The sequence below is a fragment of the Myotis nattereri genome, assembly GCF_964212035.1.
Source record: "Myotis nattereri genome assembly, chromosome: 9".
NCBI lineage: Eukaryota > Metazoa > Chordata > Mammalia > Chiroptera > Vespertilionidae > Myotis > Myotis nattereri.
In genome coordinates, this window is record NC_138084.1 from 34,456,010 (window position 1) to 34,481,021 (window position 25,012).

Genomic DNA, 25,012 nt, shown 5'->3' on the forward strand with positions numbered 1-25,012 from the left:
CAGATTGTACCTACATTTATTTATCTGCTGACTGCCCTAACCTAAAGCTATTCCTCTGATAACTTCTTAAAATCTGAAACGTTTCAGATACTAAGATGTCTGAAAAAAGACAAATCTTGAAGTCTGTGGAATTTTATGATAAACTGACTGGCTGTGTACAAATGCCCCAAAGCCAAATTGAGCCTCACACACACACACTGATCTCAGCCCCAGGCAATCTACTCTTAGCTGACACCGGTGGCTCACCTGCTACCTGCCCCATTACCCTCAGAGGGCGATCCGTGGGTAGCAAACAGAAAACATGGCTTTAGTCATGCTTACTCTCTCCTCGTCAAGAATACAAACTCACTGGTTTCTCTTTGGGACAATTTGGACTCCAGTCCCCATGCCACTTATCCCTAATGAGAGGTTATAAATGCCCTCAAGGTGATTTGTGAAACTGAAGCAATGGCATAGGTATGCCCACAGGTGCCTTCCCCAACAGGGAACATGCCTTAGCTTCCCCAGGGCTCAGGCCAGGGTTTCTGGGAAAATGGCAGCCCAGACTTCCTGCTTGTCTAGCTGACGCAAATTCAGGAAAAACTACAAAAGAGCCGTGGGCTTGGGTCTATTCCAAAAGTACATCACAGGGCTCTCTCCGACCTGAGCGTTCTGTTTATGGAATGCTGATGACAGGAGCTATTCTGCTCACCCCAACATAGAGCACGTTTGTGCACAGTTGGGTAGAGTGACTCACCCACTGAAAGCCCAGGTCCAAGTGGAAGTGAGCTCCCTACATCTCCATAGCCCACTCTTAATTCTAGTCGAGTTTGCTAGGCTGATTAAAAAGTTTCTCAAAATGTTCATGAGGAAAGTTTGATACTTCTTATTTAACAGGGAAATCAGGAAAGGAGAAATGTCACCAGCTTTGCTGTTTATGTCACAGCTTCAGAACATGGTCTTTTTCTTTAGGTAAATAAAGTGGGACTGTCTTATTACCCAGCATGCCATGAGGTACCTGAATGAAACAAAAGTTCCAAAGCAGGAGAGCAAATTCAAATGCTTCCATCACACCAAGTTGATCTGTGCCAGGAAAAGGCATCCTGGCCGAGGAGTCGGGGACCTGGCTCTCTATCTGCCTCTGCCTCATGTTAATGGGGTGCATTACCTTGGGCAAGTCACTTAATACTCTCCCCTTGTCTACAAAATAAAGATTTAAACTTTATTCTCTCAAGTCTTTCTGGTAAAGTTGAAGCTGTGAGTGTGAGTTCCATCATAAGCAAATACCCTTTAATGCATATAACCAAAAAATTGCTAGTGAAACGAAAGCCGAATGTTAAAATTTGGGCAGGGCTTGGCCGCCTATCCTAATAGAGAGAAAGCCAAGTGTGGAGAGGAAATTGTATCTCAAGTAGAGGTTATTTCTGCACTTGACCTACCTACTTGAGAATAGGCAATTTTCTGCAAATGGACTACAAAGTCTATACCAGTGATTTCCTACCTTTTGTAGTGGAAACGCTCTGATTACTCATTTAATTTCATAACATCTCTCCTTTATAGGTGATATACATTTAAAAATTAAAAGAATGAAATTTTTTTGTTGTTTAAAATCTAAAGTAACCCTGCAGATAATAAGCTCCACCAGGGAAAATCAGAACTGAGAGCCTGGCTGCAAACCCACTTATCCTGAAATGGGAGGAAGGAAGGACGCCAAGTGAAGAGATTTCCATGGAGGGATCTGTAAATTGTCATTTTCAGCCAAGAGATACAGGCCTGGCTTTGAAGAAATGATAACTGTAAGTGTCAGGCCTGAGTAAATTGCTTCTCTGTGTCACTCTAGTCTAATATCCTGGTCTTTTAAACATTCTACTCTATCCTTACTACTCATCTCCCTAGATTATAGGGGGGAGGGTATGTTGCTAATCTACTCAAATACTGGAGCTTCAGTAAATTCAAAAATATATGCTACCTTTGTACACCATATTAATTTTATTCTAAAATGTTTTCACACCAACAGTTCTGGGACATGGATGAGATTTACAACAGATGAGCACACTGCTGTATCTTGAAAAACTGATACAGTTTTAAGTCAATACTGAGTTATCATCTATGATGTCTGAGGTTACAGGAAACACTCATAGAGTGTGGATGTACATAGGAGCATGCATGAACAAGACAAATGTGTCCTAGGAAAAAGCTTGGACAACTTCATACCGACACCTTATTACTGATTTTAAGCCCATCTATGCCTAAGATGACAAAGAAGGGGCCACAGAATGCTGAGTATTGGGGGAATAAGAAAAGGTAACTCTTCCTTTCCAACTGAACCCTAAGTCAAGCCTGTGACCTGGACTGTGGGAAATGTTTATGAAGCAGGCAACATGGGTCTAAGACTGTTGATGGATTGCTAGGATCGAATGGCCCATCTGACCTGAGAATGAGGGCAGACAAAACACTCTAACTTGGGGTGCATGTCTCAGGACCCACTCCTCTCTCCTCCCTGCCCAACTTCTGGCACCCCACAGTATCAATGGCCTCACTACCCCAGCCACATGGGGTCTGGCAGTATGTGCCACTCAGAAACTCCTCAGCCCAAGCTTTTCACATCCTTATTGTTACTAAGTAAACAGACTTTCATATTTCATGAAGCAGAGCAAGGCTGCTGCTACAATTCTGGGTTCGGCTGACTGCCTCCTTCTAATGGTTGAAAGTACGAAAATGTCTACATGTAATATACATGATGGGAAGGCAGCTGCATCACAGATGCACGTATCGGAGTGGTGTGCTCCCAAAAATCAAGGACATTTTATGAACTGGTTTCTGGATAGTTTCTTTCTAGCATTTTCCTTTTAATCAGTTCCTTTCTCCTTTGCTTCTCCAGCTTCTTATTTTTCTGGGGAATCAATTATCTCATAATTCATAGGCATTAACCATAAACAAACAAAGATAAAGTACAAAGGTCACAGGCTTGCATGTATAATTTTATAGCTGTCATATATGGAATTTTAATGAACAGCCTTCTAGGCCAATATATTCCAAATACTTTATTCAGGGCCCATCATTTCAGAATTTAAGGACTCCAATCTAATTTATCCACATGGAAGTCTACCATTTTAACAGGAAAAATGCATACAGTTGAAAAAAAGACCATGGATTCAAAAACTCTTGATAGCTATTAAATGTTTTCCTCCAAATATACTTTTCCCAGCAATATAAAAATATAGTGCAAGAGAGGAAAGACAGCAATTTGCTTGCAAAATCACTTTTGCAGAAAAAGATAAAACACAGAATACTTCCCTAAAAGTAATTTTGCAGATGCTGTTTCTAATCTTGCACTCTGTGAATTCGCATGACTTCTGCAATTATTAGCAGTAGCCCCTGAGCAGATACACATCACAAAACTCTCTGAGAGTTCTGGAGAAAGGATGAAGGGCACTTGAATGCTCCCAGCCATGATCTCCAATTTGCTTATTATTAGAGGAAGCAGGAGTAAATACAAAAGGGGCTATTTCGGTCAGGCAACGGCCAATGCCGAGGAGAGAAGGCACATTCACACCCCTCCTGACTTCCCATGTAATGAGGAGCAATTAATTCATCTTATTGTGCTTCCAAATGCCAAAGACTCCATTCACATCAAAGAAAAATGTGTCAAGGCTTTGACTATTGTTCATTTTTAAATGCACTGAGCTATATTTAGTATTTTATAATTGTCAATAGTGTTTCCTTTCATTCTGATATGGAGCTCAGCAGCATTATGGATTGTAGATGAGGATCCAGGTGATTTGTAGGTATGCCTGATGGTTCTCCCCCAGGAAGCCTGGGATTTAGATCAGTTAATGCCAGGTCTGGGTGTGGAGAGAAGGCACCCTTCTGACATTAGCCCCCTTTCCCTTCAGAGGTGACAGCAAGAGGCCGGGGGTAAATCTTCCTTGAAAAGCCAGAGGAACCTAAGCAGGCAGTTAGCTCAAGTTTAGCTCCAGACTGAGTACCAACTCCCAACACTCACCTTTTCTGTTTAATTCAAACATCCAGACGCAATGAAAAAAAGGCTCAGTTGAGGGGAGACAGTGCAAAAGCACCTCAAGACAAGGGAAAGGACCCTCACCCTTGACTAGCTCTCTCTGGGGAGGCACCATGACATCAATGAAAAAGCTTGGTCTTTGGTGCCAGACAGCCCTGGAATCAGATTCAGACTTGTGACCCTGGGCAAGTCATTTAGGCATTCGGAGCCTCTGCTTCCCCCTTTCTAAGGTGAGAGTAACAGCACCCATTGTCAGGACTGCATCAAACACTGCACAGTGCTAGCAGCCTTGCCATTCAGTGAACTTGGAATCCATGGGGCCCACGTGATCAGCCATCCAGGCTTGATCCTGCTCCAGATCTGCAATGCTTAGAAGTCCTGGCCCTCATGACATAATCTTGGGGCCCACTGCTATTCTAGGGCATTGTCTACACTGGAGGCCAATTAACAATGGGATTTCTCTCGGAAGGGACAGGAATGTAGAATGAGGCTGTTTCTGTCATCCTTAAAAAGAAAATCCAGACCTGGCTCAGTTCACATGGAAAGATAAATGTGTTCAGTCCTCTTTTACGCTATGCTCTGCATCACCACATGGCTGACGGGAGGTTCTAATTCCATCACATCCAAGCATGAGAAATTAACTGTCTCCAATCTTTGTCTTAACTAGGTTAAGTTAAAAACAAGGTAATGAAAATATCGTTGAGGAGACAGGGGACATGTCGTGAATGCAAAAGAACTCCCAGAAGATTGGGAGATGCCAGGAAAGGCAATGTATCATTTTCCAAATCCTGTGACAAGGCCAAGCATCTTGGTGCTGGCACTGAGACAAAGGACATGGCTGTTCCAGGCTTCCTTTGCCTTGTGCGCTGCTAACGGCCGCCTCCTGATGGAGCAGAGCGGCTCAGAGGGCCATGGGGCGCTCCAGCGGGTGAAGTGAGGTGTGTCTTCCCTGTGGCCTGGATGGAAACAGTGGTGGTACAACCAGGATGCAGCAGTGTGGACTGCAGCAATGTGTCAGCGAAGTTCTTGAACTCCCCAAGAGAATTAAATCAACAATTTTGAACTTTAAGCTCTGTGCTTATTGGAAGGAATGGCAGATTGGGAAGAATGGCCTGTTCAGAAATCAAATCACAAAGGCCACCAGGGTGAGACTGAAGAAAATGGCCTCAGGGAGCACACGTAGCTCATAAATTAGTCACCAACGACTGGACACAATCACAGAAACTTGGTTTTTTTTTTTTTTTTTTTTTTTTTTTTTTTTTTTTTACTGCCCTGGGATGATGCAATGCCAGCCAGGACAGGCTTTTCTTTAATACACATCCGGAGCTTGACACGAATACATCAACTGCCTAAGATGTATTCCTGCTAAGGTTAGGGCAGAGTGAAGACTTATCATCATCTTACTACTCATCAAAACACACTCCAGAACAGAAATGGCCTGGTCCAGCTTTACAGGAAGGTGACAATGGCCCACAATGTGGTGGTCTGCAGAGCTTGGCAGTGGCCCCCACAAGCCTCTGAAGCCAGCCAACAAAGGACTGCCTTTCTGCGGCTATTGGGGAAAGGTCTCTGGATAGGGCCTGGACGATCTCAGGAAAATCGAACTCTCCGTATAGAGAGACTCAGAGCAGGAAACTCTTAAGTAGGAACTCCGAGTAGGAAAGAAAAGACTGCTTAATGCATGGAGAATATTTTCGTGTTCTTTCTACATGCTGGGATAATAAATCCCTGGAGCTTAAAAACATAGGTAATGATCTTTTGATACATTAATGGTGAGTGGAATAATTCAAGGTAGAGAATAATTTCTAAGTTTCAGGCCTGTCCTCCGACCATGTAAGTCTCCCAGACAGGCTGATGCCAATCACTGCTCAACTGAAGTAGGGGCTAAACTAGGGGAGAGGCGGATATGCTGGCAATAAATGAAACTGGTGTGGGTGCAGCTGGTGACAGAAGGTCCAAGAGTGAGCTCTCAGTCATCATCCTTGGAGCTCCTACATGCAGGCTCCACAGACCGGTAAGCCACCTGCACAGTGTGACTGCATGGGCCCATCTTCTCCTTTATAACTGGAACCAGGCCCAGCTACAAAGCTGTGGGTCACCTAGAACCCACCGAATGCCCGAAGAGTGGTGGGTCAAAAGGTTTTTGTCTGGGCAGGGGCCAAACATATGCTACTCCCATCCCTGAGAAATGGCTCCCTTCATGATAAGCTCTCTTTGTGAGCAGCAGTTAGCACTCTGACTTGTTTTTTAAAAAATTTAAAAATTAAAATGAATCTGAAAGTATATGTTTAATGTCCAAAACTCTGGCACTCTGGTCGTCAACGCCTTGCATTTCTTTATCCACGTTAGCTGGCTCTTGCGTCTCAGTGGCACTCTGCTGACCCCTTCGCCACTTTTCCCTACTGCCCAGGCCCTCTGCTCCTAGCTCGTCATCTCCTCACATCACTCCCTGACCACTTCGCTATTCCCTGGACTGTCTTGCCCTTGCATCTCTCCCTTACGGTTGTGTCTGTGTCTAAGGCGATGCCAAATTGTCAGCCAAGTCTATCTTGGTTTAGGGTGCTATAAATTGTAGAGAAAAAAATCTCATGTTGGTGCCAATGGCTTCAGCCCAAATTCATAGTAGATAGTGGGTAACAATCTAGATTAGTTTTAGGACAGGGGCAAAGAAGAAGAGACCGTTTTCATTAGATTTGATTTTTCTCAGGAAAATAAATGGCAAGGAAAAGACACGACTGGTGGAGGAATGGGGGTGGAGGGAGATTGAGATCCGTTGGGAAATGAGGGCGGGGTAAAGGGGTAAAGGGAATTAGAAAACATAAGAACAATTTTTTGCCATTTGATTTCACTTAAAAAGAAGTTTTGAAAATATGTCAAAATGAAAATGATCATTTCCAATGGTATAAGCATGAATGTTTAATATGGCCTTCTCCGCACTTTTTAACTTTTTGTTACATTTTAAATTTAGCAGTAACAAAAACTTCATGGTTAATTTTGATGCACACCTTCAGTATCTTGCCATGATTTTAAGAGAACCCAATCTTTAATAACCTAAGTTTCAAATGCTGCTATTGAACAGGTGCAGTGTACCCTTTCCAACTTAATAAGGATAGAACTCTTAAACAGAATTTATTCTACAGTGAGGAAGAAAATGTACACAGCAGTCTGAGTAGACTGGAATGGGGAGCCAGCCAAGGGGGATAAGGACCGATGAGTGCCCTTAGGCCCTAGGGGTGTGTGCGTGTGTGGTGGGCCCTGGTCCATGCATCTCTCTCACTCAGTCGTTACAGCAACCCCTAAATTAGTAAATATCACCCCCCCCCTCCGCCTGCTCCCCATGGCCCACAGATGAACCTCACTTTCCATGGGGTGATTCCAGGAATGTTAGGCTCTTTGGGTGGCATTTCCCATCCATTGCCTCCAACCAGATGGTGTTCCTCATGGTTCCCCAAACACCCCCATATCTCAGTGGAAGTTCTGCCCTCCTCTTTGCTAAGTTCTAAGGGTATCTTTCACGAGGCTTTCTTTAACCTCCCACACCCTCAGGATTAACCACCCGCTCACTATGCAGTCTTTGCACAACCCTTAAATTTCTCCTGCAGAGCCCACCTATCCCCAGCTGAGGATAATCTATTGGGAATCTTGTTTTCTCCCAAAAAATAACAGAAAAGTTTAGTGTTCCTCAAGAACAGAGACTTTGCTTGTAATTTTCTGTGCCCAACTTCTATTAAGGCAGTGGCTCTCAACCTTCTGGCCCTTGAAATACAGTTCCTCATGTTGTGACCCAACCATAAAATTATTTTCGTTGCTACTTCATAACTGGAATGTTGCTACTGTTATGAATCGTAATGTAAATATCTGATATGCAGGATGGTCTTAGGCGACCCCTGTGAAAGGGTCGTTCGACCGCCAAAGGGGTCGAGACCCACAGGTTGAGAACCGCTGTTAAGCAGTCAAGAGCACACTGGGTGCTCAATGAGAAGTTGACTGGACTGAATTAAGTCATCACTTCTGTGCTTTTAAAGTTGGACTCGACACAGAATCTTAAACTTTTACTGTAACACATTTTGTTATAAAAACTGGAATTAAAGTCCACACACAAAAAGAGGGATGTGGCTCACAAACAAGCACTGTGGGAAGCAGTGCTATTAGCCGCTGCTACGCTGACCTTTGGAACTCACTCAACAGACCTGCGTCGTGAGCATGACTCATCCATAACTGACATGAGAATGACCACTCTCTTCTTGAGTGTTTTCTTTGGAGGAATATGGCAGAACAGACCATAGAACTAAAAACTTAAATGGGACATGTGAGCTTCTGTAAGGTTAGGAGGGAAAGCTGAGAGGCAGACATCTCTTCTTCCTTCTGCCTAAAGCACTGTGGTTTTTCGAACCTTATTCAATGAAACAGCCAAAGAAGCCATGGCTGAGAATGAGAGAGTCTGAGCTTCAATTAAAACAGCCTTTATTCTTTTATATGTTGAAGGTTTCAAGTAAGATTTCAATCTGAAATCTTACATGAGTTTTGCTGCTTAAAAATGTCTGCAAAACCACTAGACTAAAAAAAAAAATTCTACTACACCCTTCCCTAGGAAGTGAAGAGAGCCTATAAGGTTAAGCGGGCTCACGGGGAAGCCATAGCTGGCAGTGGCCCCAGGTGAGAGCCAATCACTTATTCAAACTCCAAAGGAGGGCAGGGAAATGGAGTTTGGCTTCAGTCTCCACAGGAGGGCCACACGCCGTGGTCCACCCCAGAGAACAGAACTCCTTAGATTTCTGAGCACGTGGAGAATAGTGAGCAGCCTGGCTGAGGCAGGAACTGCAAGGACAGGTCCTGAGATGGTCCGTCACCAGCCACCGTCTCCAGGAAGCCTTGCTACATCTTCTCAGGCAAAGCACAGCGTCTCTTGTAAGTCTGGATACTTTCTGCTACCCCAGCGCCTGCCCAGAAGCTATCTTTGTTGTTGGTGGGGATGACCTCAACTTTCAGTAGAGACTTTATCTCATTAGTTAGTGTGGGAGGCCAAGCAGATGTGACTATAAGCCTGACCCCACAATGATCTCAGCAAGGATGCTCATCCCTGCCTCCCACAAATGTGTGTGACTCCCAAGCTGAACAAGCAAGTACAGATGGAGCGGTGAGATCTACTCCTCCTACAAGGTCATAAGACCTGAGCCCATGTCCTGGGGATGACTGCTAGGGAGGCTAAGGAGGGCATCTTTCATATATAATGCCCCTGGGAGGTCAAAGCAGCCACATCTCTGCAGGCAGGTGACAACCTTAGTCTCTTCAACTGTCCCAGTGCCCTCAGAGTGGTGACACAGCTATGATCACATCACCCTGGGTTACTGACAATCACCACAGTGTTAATCACAAATTAAGTCCACATTTTGAGCAAGAGCTCAAAAAGTCATCTTCTAAAATGTGGGTGCTGCCCTAGCTGATTTGGCTCACTGGATAGAGCGTTGGCCTGGGGACTGAAGGTTCGATTCCGGTCAAGGGCATGTACCTTGGTTGCAGGCACATCCCCAGTAGGAGGTGTGCAGGAGGCAGCTGATCGATGCTTCTCTCTCATTGATGTTTCTAACTCTCTATCCCTCTCCCTTCCTCTCTGTAAAAAAATCAATAAAATGTATTTTAAAAAAATAAAATATGGGTGCTGAGGAAAGGCTGGTAGCAAGGGCTGCCTGCCCAGCTCCACGGGATGCGAGGGGTGACAGGTTAACTACAGTGTGTGCTGATGTGAAGCCTTCGATTTGAAAACGTTCTCCCATCTCCAGGAGTAACAGCCTATCTGAAAGAGCAGTGGTGTAGGATTCAGAAAGATCTGAGTTCAAATCCTAACTCTGACATTTATTAGGCTTGGCTTTTGGCAAGTCAATTAAACTCCTGGAACCCTGGTCTCCTAAACACTCCTCAAATCCGCATAAAGGCTGGAACTTTCTGTGTAGTGCGGGTAAACGGGAGAGGCTCTGTGCCACACAGCCTACTGCCTTTCAGCTCCCAAACAGCAGCACGTCCTCCAGGCCACTCATCCCTAGGATTCCCTCTACATCTTATTTTGGCTCTTCCTGCTAACACTTATCCAGCAGTGTCCTAATTTCACATTCCCCTCTGCATGCCCACTCTGTGAATAAGGGGTTGGCTGTTAGTTGCCCACCGTGATGAGCGCCATGCCTGGAACACAGAATTGGTATTAGCTTATGGGAAGAACAAAGGCCTCCATTTTTCTGAGAATAATGTGGTAGCGAGGAAGGAAAGAAACTACAGGAAGATGGAAGTGGTTCTTGGAGCTGAAATTTGGAGCCAGATGCTACCCAACTGCCTCTGTCTCTGCCTCCTGTGTCTGCCCCACAGGATGGGCCAGGGTTCTAAGCGGGGGACGTCTTTTTATTTTTATTTTTTAAGAACGAACACAAATACAACTGTATGTTTGTGTATATGATATGTATAAGGCAAGGGCAAAACTGTTTCCATTGAGGAAGATTCTTAAATCATCAAGTGAGAAAAGGAATGCTTCCAGCACCCACGGGACCCCTTCTGAACAGCAGTGCGCCCTGTGTCACTTAACAGGGTTTTCAGTTTAGGGCTGTGTGCCCGGAGGGTCCATGGAACCACACAGATAGCGTAGAAATAGAGCAATTTATAACATCTCAGATGGAAACACAACAATGATGTCGGTACACCTCTTTGTACACCATTAATCTGTTAGCACAGAGAAACTAGAAACAGTCAGAACTTGAGCAAATACTGAGGTAGTTACATCCACATAGAGAGGAATGCACCTTTGGTTAAAAAGCAGGATCTAAGAAGTTATCTTAGTCTTCCAACTGCTCAGCCAGTGCAGCTAAAAGCCAGCCACCGTCAGCCACACGTGCGAGCGAGCCAGCATGCTGCCCACTGCAGAGGGCACACCGAATGCTCCTTCCTGGACACTAGCGCTATTCCACAGCCAGACTTGTTTGCATAAAAAAAGTTGGAGGACTTTGGGAAGGGTCCCAGCGTTCACCACTCAGTGCTGTGAAATTACATGCTACTCTTTAGGTTCACAATGAAAACATGAATTTACTTAATGTGTGGAAAAGACCAGGACAGAACCAAAAATGGCATGTGGGAAAGGCAACAATATGAGCTACAAACTCATTTTTATTATAAAAATTTCTCCATATAAACTATAACCTCTGCATTTCTAAAATGGGATTGTGGGAGGTGGTGAACGTCACACATGATTTACTGCAAATTTTGGAAGGGAGAGCTTGTATTTAAAATAATGTCCATGACACCATTTTTGCTATGAAATATATTTTTAAGGGACAGAAACTGAGGCACATGTAAAAACATTTTACAGTAAACTCAATTATCAATGGAATTGCAAATACGGATTTGATAGGAGCGTTCCCATCTTTAAGATGTTTTTTGTAAGGTCTCACCTTAAATTTCTTTTTTAACTTAGAAAACAATATTAAACATCGTGGAAGAAATCTAGCAGAAAATACTCTGTGTTGGAAGAACACATGAAAAAATTTATATGGAAAGGTTATATTTTTTCTGAGTATTTTCGAAAATACATCAAAAGCACAAATTAATTTCTAAATATTTTATTAAAAGTAATTTCATAATGACCACCGTGGAAATGATTCTTGTTTATAATTTCCACACCAACTTTGTGTCCCTGGATTTTTTTTTCCTTCTCCTAGCCCAGGGCTGCTTGGTGGATATTTGAAGGTTAAAAAAAAAAAATCAGGTTTTTGTGCTGAAAAGTTATCAAGACCAGCTCTCTGCTGCATTTGCATTGTTATTAGGGACACACACGCGCACACATACTGGGCTTAATGTGAGGCTAGTTCAGAAACAGAGAGATTAGACACAAAGAAATGTAAACAGCTCTCACATGCGAGGAAACTAGGTTACGAGAATCCCAGCACCAGGCATTCACCAGTCACCATGGAAAACAGGAAGTGAGATGCATAGCAACCACAAGCCAAAAAGCAGGAAAGCGCATACCTTTAGCTTGGAATGAAAATCACGAGATTTCCTTCTGGCAAGAACCTGAATGTGACTAGACACCTGCAGGGTAGGGGAAGGGAGGAAAACAAAGGAAAAGCCTGTAACCATGGAGATGAAAAGCCCCCTACAACTGGGCAAGCCAGACGTACCTTAATGGCGGCTTGAATTTCTCGAACTTTCTTTCTTGCTAAGACCTGTATATGACTAGACACCTACATTGTTCGGGTTTATGAGGGGAAACAAAACAAAACAAAAAAACAAAAAAAACAAAAAACAAAAAAGGAAATCAAATATAAAATTGCTACTCCTTAGGAGGGTTTGGGGTGGGGTGGGGTGGGGGAGAGGTTATTTGCATCGCAACAAAGCTCTGCAGTTAGGAATACACAGTCCCAGCCAGACACCAAGCCCCCAGCGCTGCTCTGAGCTTTTCAGACTGGGTCATCACTGCAGTGACTTGATTCAGGAGGAAAGTTCAGGCTAATCCAGTGTTTTTCTCACCCGGGAGCAATCACGGACATGGGATGAGAGGGGGAGAGTGGGGTTGTTTTCGTTATAAAATTAAAAAGGTGGGGGTAGAGGTAAATGAAAATATTTATAGCTTCTCAGTATAGGGAGGGAAAATCCCTTTTTCTCAATTTAGAAGAGACGATCCATAAATTAGCACATTCTGCACAATCAAAAAGCTGAAGCTGTCGGTTGTATTCTGATCTCATTAAGAGCTCTGGATTCTGTAGCAAATGTTAAAATAATACTGACATGTAAATTAGATCTCAAAGTGAAATGGAAAGACCCAGTTAGCAGAGCATTTCCCCCCTTATAAATATCTTTAATCCTTCCACTCTTTTGGGTATTGACTGGGCGCCAAGTGGATTTGCATATTATTACAAAGCGCAAAGTGTGAATACAGCCAGCCAGCCACCCTGTTAAAAATCTGGGTTGAAAACCACACGGATTTGCTGAACAACAAATTCACATTGGAGAGGTATCACCAACTGCTGCCTCAAAACATCCCCAGGATGCCGGGGTGTGGAAACCAAGCCAAGCCTGGCTTCTGAGACACAATGATTCCACTGGGTAAACAAATTTGCATCTCTTTCAACGGGACTTGGTTATATTTAGAAGAGTCCCCCAGTGAAGGGGTTGGGCACATGACCAGAGCCCATGGACCAGCAGAGGGTCCAGGCCCAGCACGTTCCGCATGCTGGGAATTAGATCTTATCTGTTTTTGTCTGTTTCAAAAAATTTAGAACCTCCAATGTAATAGTTCAGCGACTCAGACTATGAGACAATGACTTTATTTCAAACACTCTAGCAACTCTAAAAAAAACCCAGAATTTATGATAATACAAGATCCTTTTATCTTTAACTTTATCTTTGCGTTTAAATTAATTTTTTTTTCAATTTTTGCCTTTAAAAAATTTTACAGAGAAGCAGGAACTCCCCCATCCTCCTCACACCTCCATCCGGCTCCTGCTTTTACTTGTTTCCAACCGAATTTTGGTCTGATGTGGTTCTCGGACTTGGACTTAATGAGGACCACTGCACACTGTCAGGGGAACATCCACAGAACAGACAATGTCCTGGGCCTGAGCACTGGCAGGAGGCCACTTCCCTGTGCTGACTCAGCAGCCAGGCTGCGGCTGGGGCACATGTAGCATTCCTGGGGAAAAACTCTCCCCCATCATCAACACTCATGAAAACAACTCGTTACTGAGCAGAGGACTGGAATCTGCTGCTCAGGCTTAATGAGACCACAGTTGAGCTTGCCTTCTGGTTTCATGGTAGTTTTTAAAATCTACAGATCCATCAGCATAAGTCAACATTAAAAAGTAAAAAATAAAAATTTTTTCTGTTAACAACTCACCCATGAGATGTTTGATTTTTTCCCCGCCCCCTCCTTCCCCTTTCTTTCTTTTTGTTTTTGGTTAAACAGGAATTTCTCATCCATTCCAGTTTTGAACTGGGTCAGAGATTTGGGCTGCTTTACATCAGAAAAAAAAGAGAGCCAGAGCCCTGACAAAGGGCACAGGAAATGCCTGACACTGCTCTGCACAAATACATTTACGTTGTAACTTCATTTCAGTCACAGCAGCTACTAACACAAAGCCATAGCTTAAGGAGCAACGGTTCCCTGGACGCACATCATTCAGTATCATATTCAGGCCAATACTCATGGCTGCTAGTGTTACTTTTTCATTGAAATGATGACTAATATTGTAGTTGTTCCAGGATTTTACAATGCACAAAAATCTCAAAATTTCATGGCCTGCAAGTATATTTGCACCTGCAGCATTTGTAGTGTTTGCAGATGCATAGTTTGGGAAAGAAATAGAACTTTTAAAATACAGTGCAGGAGCAGTTTTATATACTGTCCTTAGTAAAACTTTCCCATATGTATAAAAAGGGCTCTTAAGACCACATAGTCAAGGGTCACTGAAATGATGAACAGTGAAAACTGAGCCAATTTAAAAGACCAATTTAAACATCACTGACGTCCTTACAGGGAACTCAAAATGGGGGCTCCTAGGAGCCGAAGCACAGACAGCCACTGCAGCCAAAATGCCTCCTTGGGCCATTCGCTGACATGCACAATTTCCAGGTAGGTTATTTTACCTGTTTTCTGGTCCTCGTCTTCCCTGTCCTGAGTTTGATGTATCTGGCTATCAATTCATTCCTACCTGCAAGAAAGAAGAATTTACAATAAGGTGGATCACAAAATGTTTTAAAAAGCCTCTGAAAGCTAAGAATATAATTCAGAATCTGTTGCAGCTGTAAGTTTACTAATGCTAGGAAAATAAAACAGTGCCGTTATTGTTTGCAAAAATACTTACTAGGAGAAAATAAGTCAAGGGACATTAATTCTGAATAACAATTGGTAACTGAGGATAGAAATTTCTTTTTAAAAATGCACCTTTTTGTTTCTTTGCATGCTTGCATCTAAATGGGTGGTCACTTGTATAAGCAACAAATACAAGCATTAGTGTGGGAATCCGCAAACCCCATCTGTTCTAGTCTTATTTTTCATATCCATTCCTCCTCACCCAGGTTTCTATTTGTAGTTACCTCTAGTTAAATTATAGCCACAAGAGAATGAGCTGCTGTGGCCACAGAAACCCTACAACGATAAGTTAATAGTATGAAAACAGACACCCCCTAAAAGTAGTCACTGTACTAGTAACTACACACAAGACTGTGTCTATGAAAAAGAGACTCAACCTCCTCAAGACTTTATAATCTCTTTTTTGGGGGTGGGGAGATGGGGGGAAGAAAATGTCTAAAAGTATACCCAAAGACTTTCCATCAGTACCCTGCCAGGAGAGAGAAGTTTCAAACAGATTACCTGACTTCAAAGAACTATGATATAACAGGAAAGTATAACCCCAAAGCTGAGTGGGGAAATGTAATACTACATGACATAAAAACCCACTCTTACAAGACATGGGTTCAAACTGTAACTATAATCATAACTGTATAGCTGGTTGTATAATTTGTGCTTGCTGTCTTACTTCCCAGACATACTCCCTGAAGAGAGCAAGAACTTGGTCTTACTCCCCAAGCTCCGTTCCCACTGAGAAAGAACAAACAAGGAAATAACACAGCCTCTGCTGAAAGGCAGTGGCCATGTCCACCAGACCTCCCCTGGCAGAGTAAAAAATTGGCAGCACTAGTGAAGACCAATGCGAGAGTGTCCTTGTGGAAATCTTGCCTGAGAATTCTAAATACTGTCCCCCATCATTGTCTAGAACAGTGGTTCTCAACCTTCCTAATGCCGCGACCCTTTAATACAGTTCCTCATGTTGTGGTGATCCCCAACCATTAAATTATTTTCGTTGATACTTCATAACTGTAATTTTGCTACTGTTATGAATCATAATATAAATATCTGATATGCAGGATGTATTTTCATTGTTACAAATTGAACATAATTAAAGCATAGTGATTAATCACAAAAACAATATGTAATTATATATGTGTTTTCCGATGGTCTTAGGCGACCCCTGTGAAAGGGTCGCTCGACCCCCAAAGGGGTCACGACCCACAGGTTGGCGAACCACAGGTTGAGAACCACTGGTCTAGAACATTCCTGTAAGCGCAGCTCTGTCCACCACCTGCTTGTGCTAGGACCGTGCAATGCACCGTCAGCCCTAGAAGACAAAGGAATTGTGGAGGTTTGGGGGGCAGGAAAGTGTCTCTGGGTCATCCACTCTCACTCTTAAAAATCGAAGTCCTGCCGAAACCGGTTTGGCTCTGTGGATAGAGCGACGGCCTGCGGACTGAAAGGTCCCAGGTTTGATTCCAGTCAAGGGCATGTACCTTGGTTGCGGGCACATCCCCAGTGGGGAGTGTGCAGGAGGCAGCTGGTCGATGTTTCTCTCTCATCGATGTTTCTGACTCTCTATCTCTCTCCCTTCCTCTCTGTAAAAACTCAATAAAATATATTAAAAAAAAAAAATCGAAGTCCTTATTAGCCAAAGCCAGCACTTCTAGAATTCAGGAAGTGGTCCATTTCATCTTAAAACTTTTAAGATTAAAAAGACCCTCTTTATTTGTGGCTTCTTGTAACTTTCTTCCTCAGGTTCTTCTTGTTCCTCTTCACAAGAATCAAGGCTAGTCACTGATGCACATGACTAAGTTTCAGATATTAATGACGGCTTTCAGGTCTGCCTGGAGTTGTGTCCAGGCCAAGCCTCCCCTGTTCCTTTGTTATCTGTGACAAGCTTTGCAGCACTCCCCCCCCTACACATCCTGTGACCATCCTTTGTCTATTTTCCTTGCAAAGCCTAAAGCCCAGAACTGCAGGGCTGCTCCTGCTGGGACAGCTCCACATCAGAGTGGGTGCATCACCTCACTCGTCCCAAATACTCTACCGGCTCATGCAGCACTGCCTCTGATTTGGGGGGACCACGATAAACTGCCAACTTGCATCAATTTGAACTCCTAGGTTCCTTTCATATGGGTTACCACCCTGTGTCCAGTCCTTTTAAGCATAGTTACAATTTTCAGATCCAAATACAGAACCTGAGATTTGTTCCTATTGCACTTCATCCCATTAGATTAAGCCTGTCATTCCAGCCTGTCAGGATCTTCTCAGATTCTGATTCTATAATGGAACTCACCCTTCAACTGCGGGGAAAGAACTTGGAAATTCAGTTTTGAGGATTGCTTCTCTAAGGATTCCCTTTCAAACTTTTGAGAACTACCAATATCTCCTTGTAGTGTCATCGGGTCTACTTCTCCATCTCTCCGATGGTTGTACAGATTTTGCAATTTGTCTCAAAGGCTCGCGGACAGCAGAGCCCAGCTAGGAGTGCCTAATTACCAGAAGCCAGACCATAAATGACAATGTCTGTGGACGAGCCAAGCATGCTCCAGCTCGGGGCCTCACTGTGCACCCTGTTCAGGGACAGGGTGCACAGTGAGGCCAGGATGTCTGAGTGGCCAGGATGAAATAAATCCAGGGCTCTGTTTTATATGTAATTTTATCTGAACCTTATCCAGATGGCAAAAATGTCTCCTGCCTCACACGAGCATATTCTCTGTGAAAGCAGACAGAATTACTTGTTACATGTGACACATCACCTATACAACTAACTTTTAATTTCTTATGGCACTTGGCTGAATAAATGAGGTCAATATCTAGGATGGCCACACTTGCATAGAATCTGGAGTCTACACAAATGGCATCCCTTGGAGTTAAACAATATCAACTCATATGTTGATTACAATATTTCTAAAAATTGGTGCTTCTCCAATAGGCACTCGCTGGGTATCTACTGTGCAGAGCTCTATGCTACCGTCATTATTTCACTGAATGCTTGTTGTAACTCTCACATCCCTATGCTTTACAAAATGACCCTTCAAAACTATGTGTTTCTTTTAGACCATATTTCAAGTCATAAAGAGAAATTAACTTGAGGTTCTTATGTGTTTCTTCTTGCCTCCTTAAGGAATATCATTGATTCAAATGTGCTTTTTCCTAGAGACTTTTATTTTTATAATTTTTAAAAATATATTTTTATTGATTTCAGAGAGGAAGGGAGAGGAAGAGAGAGAAGCAACAATGATGAGAGAGAATCATTGATTAGCTGGCTCCTGCATGCTCCCTACTGGGAATCAGGCCCACAACCCAGGCATGTGCCCTGACCTGGAATCAAATAGTAACCTCCTGGTTCATAGGTCAATGCTCAACCACTGAGTAACTCCAACTGGGCTATTTTTGCAATTTTAAAAATTCAAATTCAATTAACAGGAAGTATCTACTGTGATCGAAGCAGTGTTAATCACTTTATTTCATATGAATTTTTTAATGACCATCAGGGTGGCTTTGTGCACAAAAAAACACTATTTAGGTTTACCTGTTAATAAAAATATATATTTCATTTGCTTAGTTTTTTTTTTTTAAAGAAAAACCTTTAATACCTAGATCACTCTTAAATTTTAACGTCAACTCATACATTATAATTTTTATAATAACTTTCAAAGGTCCATTCGAATAATGGTTGGCCCATTTTATAAACCTAAACTCCTTTAAACATTTAAAACTGTATTTAATTTATAATGTATTTAATTCTTTTCAATATTAGAACTATGTGATTCAACTTATAAAACCTTTTCTTAAACAACTCTTAAAAACTTAATAAATTATCTTAAATACTCCAATATTGCTTACAAATCTAGTAAGACCTCACCCCTACCCCAAATCCAGTCTAAATTAATTACCCCTTGGCACATTTTAATTTAGAAATACAGGCTAACCTGTTAAATGGGCCAATTTATTTTATTTTATGGAGGGGCAATTTATTTTAAATAATTAACTTGAAATATCAAATATGCATATATTCTTTAAGTAAAACTATTAATACTATAGCTTTGATTCTATTAACATCTTTTACTTTTATTTCTAAATCTTCCCAGAATTAAAATATGCTCACCTGTTAGGAAACAAGTATGCCATTCCAAATGATTGTGGAATATTTTTTTGGCTGCTTGGGGTTATACATATTTTGGGAAAATCAACTAGGTTCTGAATGGATTCTTGTCAGTGATCCTGATAAGACGTCCTGAGACCTATTTTTCTTTCTGTAGAATGGCCCTCTAAAGGGAGTGGATCCATACAGTCCAGAGCTCTGGATTTGAGTCATGGTACTAAGTTACAGAATTCCCTTACCAAGGATAGGGAGCTCAGCGGCACCAGCCACCACAGGTGTAACTGGCAATGGGTCTCTTGTCCACACAGCACCGTCTTATTTGCAGCCATGATCAGGATGTTGGACATTGGAAATGTGAACCCTCATTTCTCTCTCTCTCTCTTCCAAACACACACACACACACACACACACACACACACACACACAAATGGTGGTGCTTCATCCAGTGAACCTTACATTACAAAAATGAATTTCAACAAAGTTAACTTTAAAGTTAATCATGATATTCCTAAACTAATCCTACAGTCATGTGAGGACCATCTACTTTGTGCCTATGATGCCTGTCTGATGCATCAGGGATATAAAGAGAGGACTGCCTGCCTTCCAACAAAGAGTTTACTATCTCACACAAGGGCTAAGATACACGAGCAAATCAGCTCTACACGTCAGATGACAACTACTGCCATGAAAGAGGTTCTAGTAGCGTGTATGGGTACTTGGCCACAAATAACTCGGGGAATCTAGAAAGCCTTCCCCAAAGTGGTGGGCCATAAGCTAGGCCTTTAAGGATAGTTTATATTTTCTCCAACATTTTATTATGAAAAATTTCATACATACAGAAAAGTTTTTTACAGAATGAATTTTACAGTGATCACTATATAGCGACCACCTAGAATCTACCATTCACTTTTTCTATACCTGCTTTATCACATCTTTCCCATCTCTCGATTCCTCTATGTAGTTTACCAAGCCATCTTATTTTATTGATGTTGCTACTGCATTTCAAAATAAATGGCAGGCATAACACTTCCCCCTAAATACTTCAGCATGCATATCACTAACTAGAGCGACAAGGCTGATTTTAACAGGTGGAATGGAGGGAAAGAGGTAAAGACCATTTCAGACAGAGGAAGCAGCATTTCTTTAAATACATAAGCTTGCCCTAACCGGTTTGGCTCAGTGGATAGAGTGTCGGCCTGCGGACTGAAGGGTCCCAGGTTTGATTCCAGTCAAGGGCATGTACCTTGGTTGCAGGCACATCCCCAGCGGGGGTTGTGCAGGAGGCAGCTGGTCGATGTTTCTCTCTCATCGATGTTTCTAACTCTCTTTCCCTCTCCCTTCCTCTCTGTAAAAAAATCAATAAAATATATTAAAATATATATATATATATACATAAGCTGGAAACTGGGACAAACACACACACACACACACACACACACACACACTCACCCCACACGCCTGCTGCCCCTCAAGCTCCCGGACCATGGCGCTCTCTTTCTGAGCTCAGGAGTCTCCAGGTTCTGCACTCAGCACCCACGGCATTCAGGACTCATCTCCTATAAATCCGTAATAGCTTATAGAGCTGAGTGGCAATGTCGCACTTCACCACTCAGTGTCATTATACTACTGGTTCTCTGAATCATAAAATTCCCTTCAGAAATGCACACCCTAACACTTCTATAAGTCTGAGATTTGACAGCTGCAGCTGCCCTTGCTTTTCCCACAGGCAGCAGCAAAGATAAACAAGGCCTGACCTGCCATTTTCATACTATGATCTTCACCAGGCACTGTAATCCAGTTTTTATTTTATTTTTCCTTTCTCCTTAAGAACATGACACAGTTGAAATTGAGCCCATCATCGGCTTCTCCTGCAACCCGATTGCCATGAAATTTCCTGCTTAAAGGGGCAATAGAGAGAGATTTCTGCAGAAAGACCTGGAGTTTGCACTGTGCTTGCCTTACTCAGACAGAAGACTGGTTAACGTTGTTGTGGGCTGTGTGCGTAATGGGATGTGGCCTCAAGGTCATGTTTGAGGCACAGCAAATGCAAGGTCTGTGGCTAGAAATTGTAGCCCAGAGACACTGGGCTTTAACAGCCTAAGAGCCACTTTGTAATTGAAAGGAGTCAGGGAGCCACAAAGGAAGAAGTAACAAGTGGACCGCTCCCTTCCTTGGCTGCAGCCATGTCTTAGGCCAACTCACACCCGGAGAGGGCTGAACTGGCCTGGACCTGGGGAAGTCGGAGGAACTCTCTGCTGGCCTTCCCTCACTGGGAGGGATATGTGAGGATTCCCATGCTAAAAGATTCAGAATCAGAAAGAAAACTCAAGCTTCTGTTGGCTGCTAAACCAAAGCTGTATCAAAGGGGCACCGATGCTATGGTTACCGCCATAGGGTCTTCACAAACCCTGAGTTAGCCTAATAGCACTAGTAGACGACTAGAATGTTCCTTGTTGACACCTTGAGCTTTCTGAGCTCTGTACCTGAGCACGCAATTGCTTTCACGGTCTGTATTGCCCTTGCCCATTTCTGCGTGTCTGGATTCTGTCCCCTTTCAAATGCCTCGTCCTTCATGAACCTTCCCACTGAAGATGCCTGGCCCCTCCCTAAACATCCGCAGTCTTGGACCCTGGCCTCTTCGCTGCTGGCTTGTGTCCTTCCTGCCTCACGCCTATCATTTCAGTACGTGTCACGGCTCCATCCACATCATCCAGTTACTGAGAACAAGAACTGATGGCACCCATCTTTTCTCTGCTCCCCCCAATATTTGATCTTGAATCACCAACATAAAGTAAAAAAAGAAAAACAGATGATCCAGTGGAAAGAAGCAAAGAAAGATGCCTTCCATGAGTGAGCACCATGGAGCGTGGTTCCGTCCTCTGGAGGACAGAGCAGCAGCACCCACACAGAGTAGTTTACAAAGGACTTGCTCATTTCTACAAGATGGTGTTAAAACTCCTTCTAGCCATGGACCCTTTTGTTTCAGCTGGGGCTCATCTAAAGGAAACATCTTAGGACATCAAAGTCAACAACCAAAAAGCACAGATGGCCCTAGCCTATTTGGTTCAGTGGGTAGAGCCTCGGCCTACAGACTGAAGGGTCCTGGATTCCTTTCCAGTCAAGGGCACATGCCCGGGTTTCAGGCTCGATCCCCAGTAGGGGTCATGCAGGAGGCAGCCGATCAATGATGCTTTCTCATCATTGATGTTTCTATCTCTTTCCCTCTCCCTTACTCTCTGAAATCAATTAAAAAAAAAAAAAAAAAGCACAGATGCAGGAGACACTGTGAGAACCAAGTGTCACCAGTCAGGGAGAGGTCTACAGAGGGATGTTCAATGACCCGTCCTGAAGCTCTGGGGACTATCTATGGATATGGCCAAAGGAGACAGTGCAGGGTCTGTATTAACTAACCAGTGAGGAATTAATAATTAACCTTTTCTTCCATGCTGCTGCCATTGCACTAGCAACGCTGGGAAAGAAAGAAGGGCTACCAAAGCTGGCGAGTCACCCACTAGTCAGACACCACCTGCACCTACAAAAGCACGAACAATATGCTAGAATTATGGCGGGGTGGGGGGGCGGGGCATCTCTGCCTTCAAAGAGCTTATACCTGTGAAGGACTCTCACCCATGAGAATGGTGTCGAGTCACCCTATCCTCCCCAAAACTCTCATTCATAGCCTGCATCACAGTTACCTCGTTCCATGTATTTGAGGGACTGCATGATGAATACCTGGCTCCCCACGACCTGGTAGGACACTCCACAGGGACACAGACCATAGATTGGGCTTTGCTCATCATCATTGTACCCCTGCTGCCAGAATACAGCAGGTCCTCAGTAAAGAAACCCTGATGGGATGAATGAGTGAATGAGAGGGATGGAGAACCACGGTGGGAGAGGGGTATATAACTAAGATTGGGGATAAAGGAAGGTTCAGGAAAAAGGGCACTGAAACCAGTCCTAGCGTGTTGCCAATGAGGAAGTTTAGACACCAATGCCTCTGTTAATCTCCAATATAAATCATTGACCAAAAATCAGCACCAAAGTGGAAAATCACCAGAATGGGCCAGGCAGCCTGTTCTGGGTTGTCAGGGTTGGCACTGCATGTTCCTGATCTAAAGGTTTACAAAAGGAACTGATGGCCTTCAGGAGGTAAACAGTAGCAGGTCCCTGAAATATCCTGTGTCTGCATTCACCGAGGGGCTTATAAGGAACAGCTTTAGAAGCAAGAATACACAGAGAACGGCTGTGTTAACCCCTGGTTATTCAGAACTCACTCCTCTCATCCCTTCAAAATCCTTGGAAATAACCCAAGTCCCACCTTCTTAGAGTTCCTATCACTTAGTGGTAGCTGATAACATTATCAAGCGATGGCCCCATAAAACACTGTGTTCCCCTTCATCTTACTGGGACAGCTTACCAACTACACATTTGCATTAGACCACAAGGGGTCAAGTAAAAATGTCCAATGCTGTGTATTGAACATAATCCCTCTACATTGCATAGAAGTTTTTTTTTTATTGACATTATTACTAGAAGGAAAAGAGATAGGAATAAAATATATTTTTCTAATGGCTTATTCTCTATGAAACAACAGAGAGATGCTACACAATCACCTTTGAATCCTCTAACGAATAATTTTACTAGACTTAATACTTAATTCTTCTTGTTATTCTTCTGTCTAATCCCCCCTACAGGTTCTCAGGGGAGTTTTCACTCGTCTTGTGAGCATTCATCTTTTCTTCCATGCCCACACCTGATTAGGTTGCTTCCCTACATTAACAGTTCCTTGACCACTATAAGAAAAACATAAACGCCTTAGCCTAAAGCCTAGGCCTAACAGCCCATTCCTGTAGAGAGCGCCTCTATTCTAGTACAAGGAGCTTCATAGAGTTCTCCAAGTTTTGTTATGCTTTTCCATACCTCTATGTCCTTAAATGTCCTTTCCTGCAAACTCCTATTCATCCCTGTAAGCCCCAACTGAAGTGTTTCTCCCTGAAGTCTTCCGGGAGCCATCCAAACTAAGCAAGCCACTTCTTCCTTTATACCCTCACGTGCCAAGCATATGCACCTGCTGCGGCTGCACTGCTGTTACTTATCTATGGGACTATTCATTCCCTGTTTAGAATAGTGACTGCTCCATGGAAAGGATCTATCTAGTTCTCTGCAACCCCAGATCTAGCACCTAGGAAGTAGAGATTCAATAAGTGGATGAATAAATGAGCTCTTCTTTTCTGCATGAAGAAAAATGAGGGGGAAAATGAGCTAGAAATATAAATTGGACAAGATTGGTAATACTACCTGAAATGTGTACTTCCTTATACTGTTATGACTATTTCAGTGACAGACAGCACAATTTTCTAGACCTTCCTTCTGCTCTTTTAAGTTGGCCCAAGTGACACCAACACATGCTCTTTTCCTTCTCGCTCCTCTCTCCCCCCACTGACCTCCACGTGCCATGGTAACATGGACCTGGTCCAGAAAAACGCTAATCTCAACATTAACCCAGGAGAGCCTTGTTAATGAAAAACTCTGTTAAGAACACTCTGTTTATTTATTAATTATTTGACGGTAGAGAAGTGTGAAATCCACACATTCCAAGGACTAAAAACTGCTGGTTTCTAATGGAGAATCTTTGACGGTGGCAATGTTGCAGACTTGGTTTTCAGTGTGTTTTGTTGTTGTTGTTGTTTTGTTTTTTACTCAAATGTATGATTGCCTAGCTCTTTCTAGGGAAGATGGACTTGTACTTATTAGCTATGTGAACAAAAGTCAACTTGCTTAATTTTTCTGGGCCTCTATTGTCTCACTTGTAAATGGGGGTAAAAGCACCTACCCTACAGGGCTGTTGTTTGCATCAGCAACAACTGATGGAGGTTGTGGCCCCCATGATGAATTAAAGTGGTCCTATAACGACTATGTAATGTCACTGCACTTGGTTCATGTTTTCATTGCTTGAACTGATATATAAGGTTTCTGTCCAGGACAACGTACCACATTGTCCAGTATAAATCTCCAATGCTTCTACTTTCAATGTTATTGAAATTGAGCATCTTTTCCATGATATACTGAAAAT

General features: G+C 43.0%; 1 protein-coding gene across 1 annotated transcript in view; it reads right to left on the reverse strand.

Annotated features, from left to right (window-relative positions):
• The window catches only part of TEAD1 (TEA domain transcription factor 1), a gene marked incomplete at its 5' end in the record, with an annotated part of 185,235 nt that overhangs the window by 67,952 nt on the left and 92,271 nt on the right, over nucleotides 1–25,012 (reverse strand). The window contains 3 exons of the mRNA XM_081100242.1: nucleotides 12,005–12,067; nucleotides 12,157–12,219; nucleotides 14,621–14,685. Coding sequence (XP_080956368.1) covers nucleotides 12,005–12,067; nucleotides 12,157–12,219; nucleotides 14,621–14,685 — 191 coding nt within the window. The remainder of the gene's footprint in view (nucleotides 1–12,004; nucleotides 12,068–12,156; nucleotides 12,220–14,620; nucleotides 14,686–25,012) is intronic.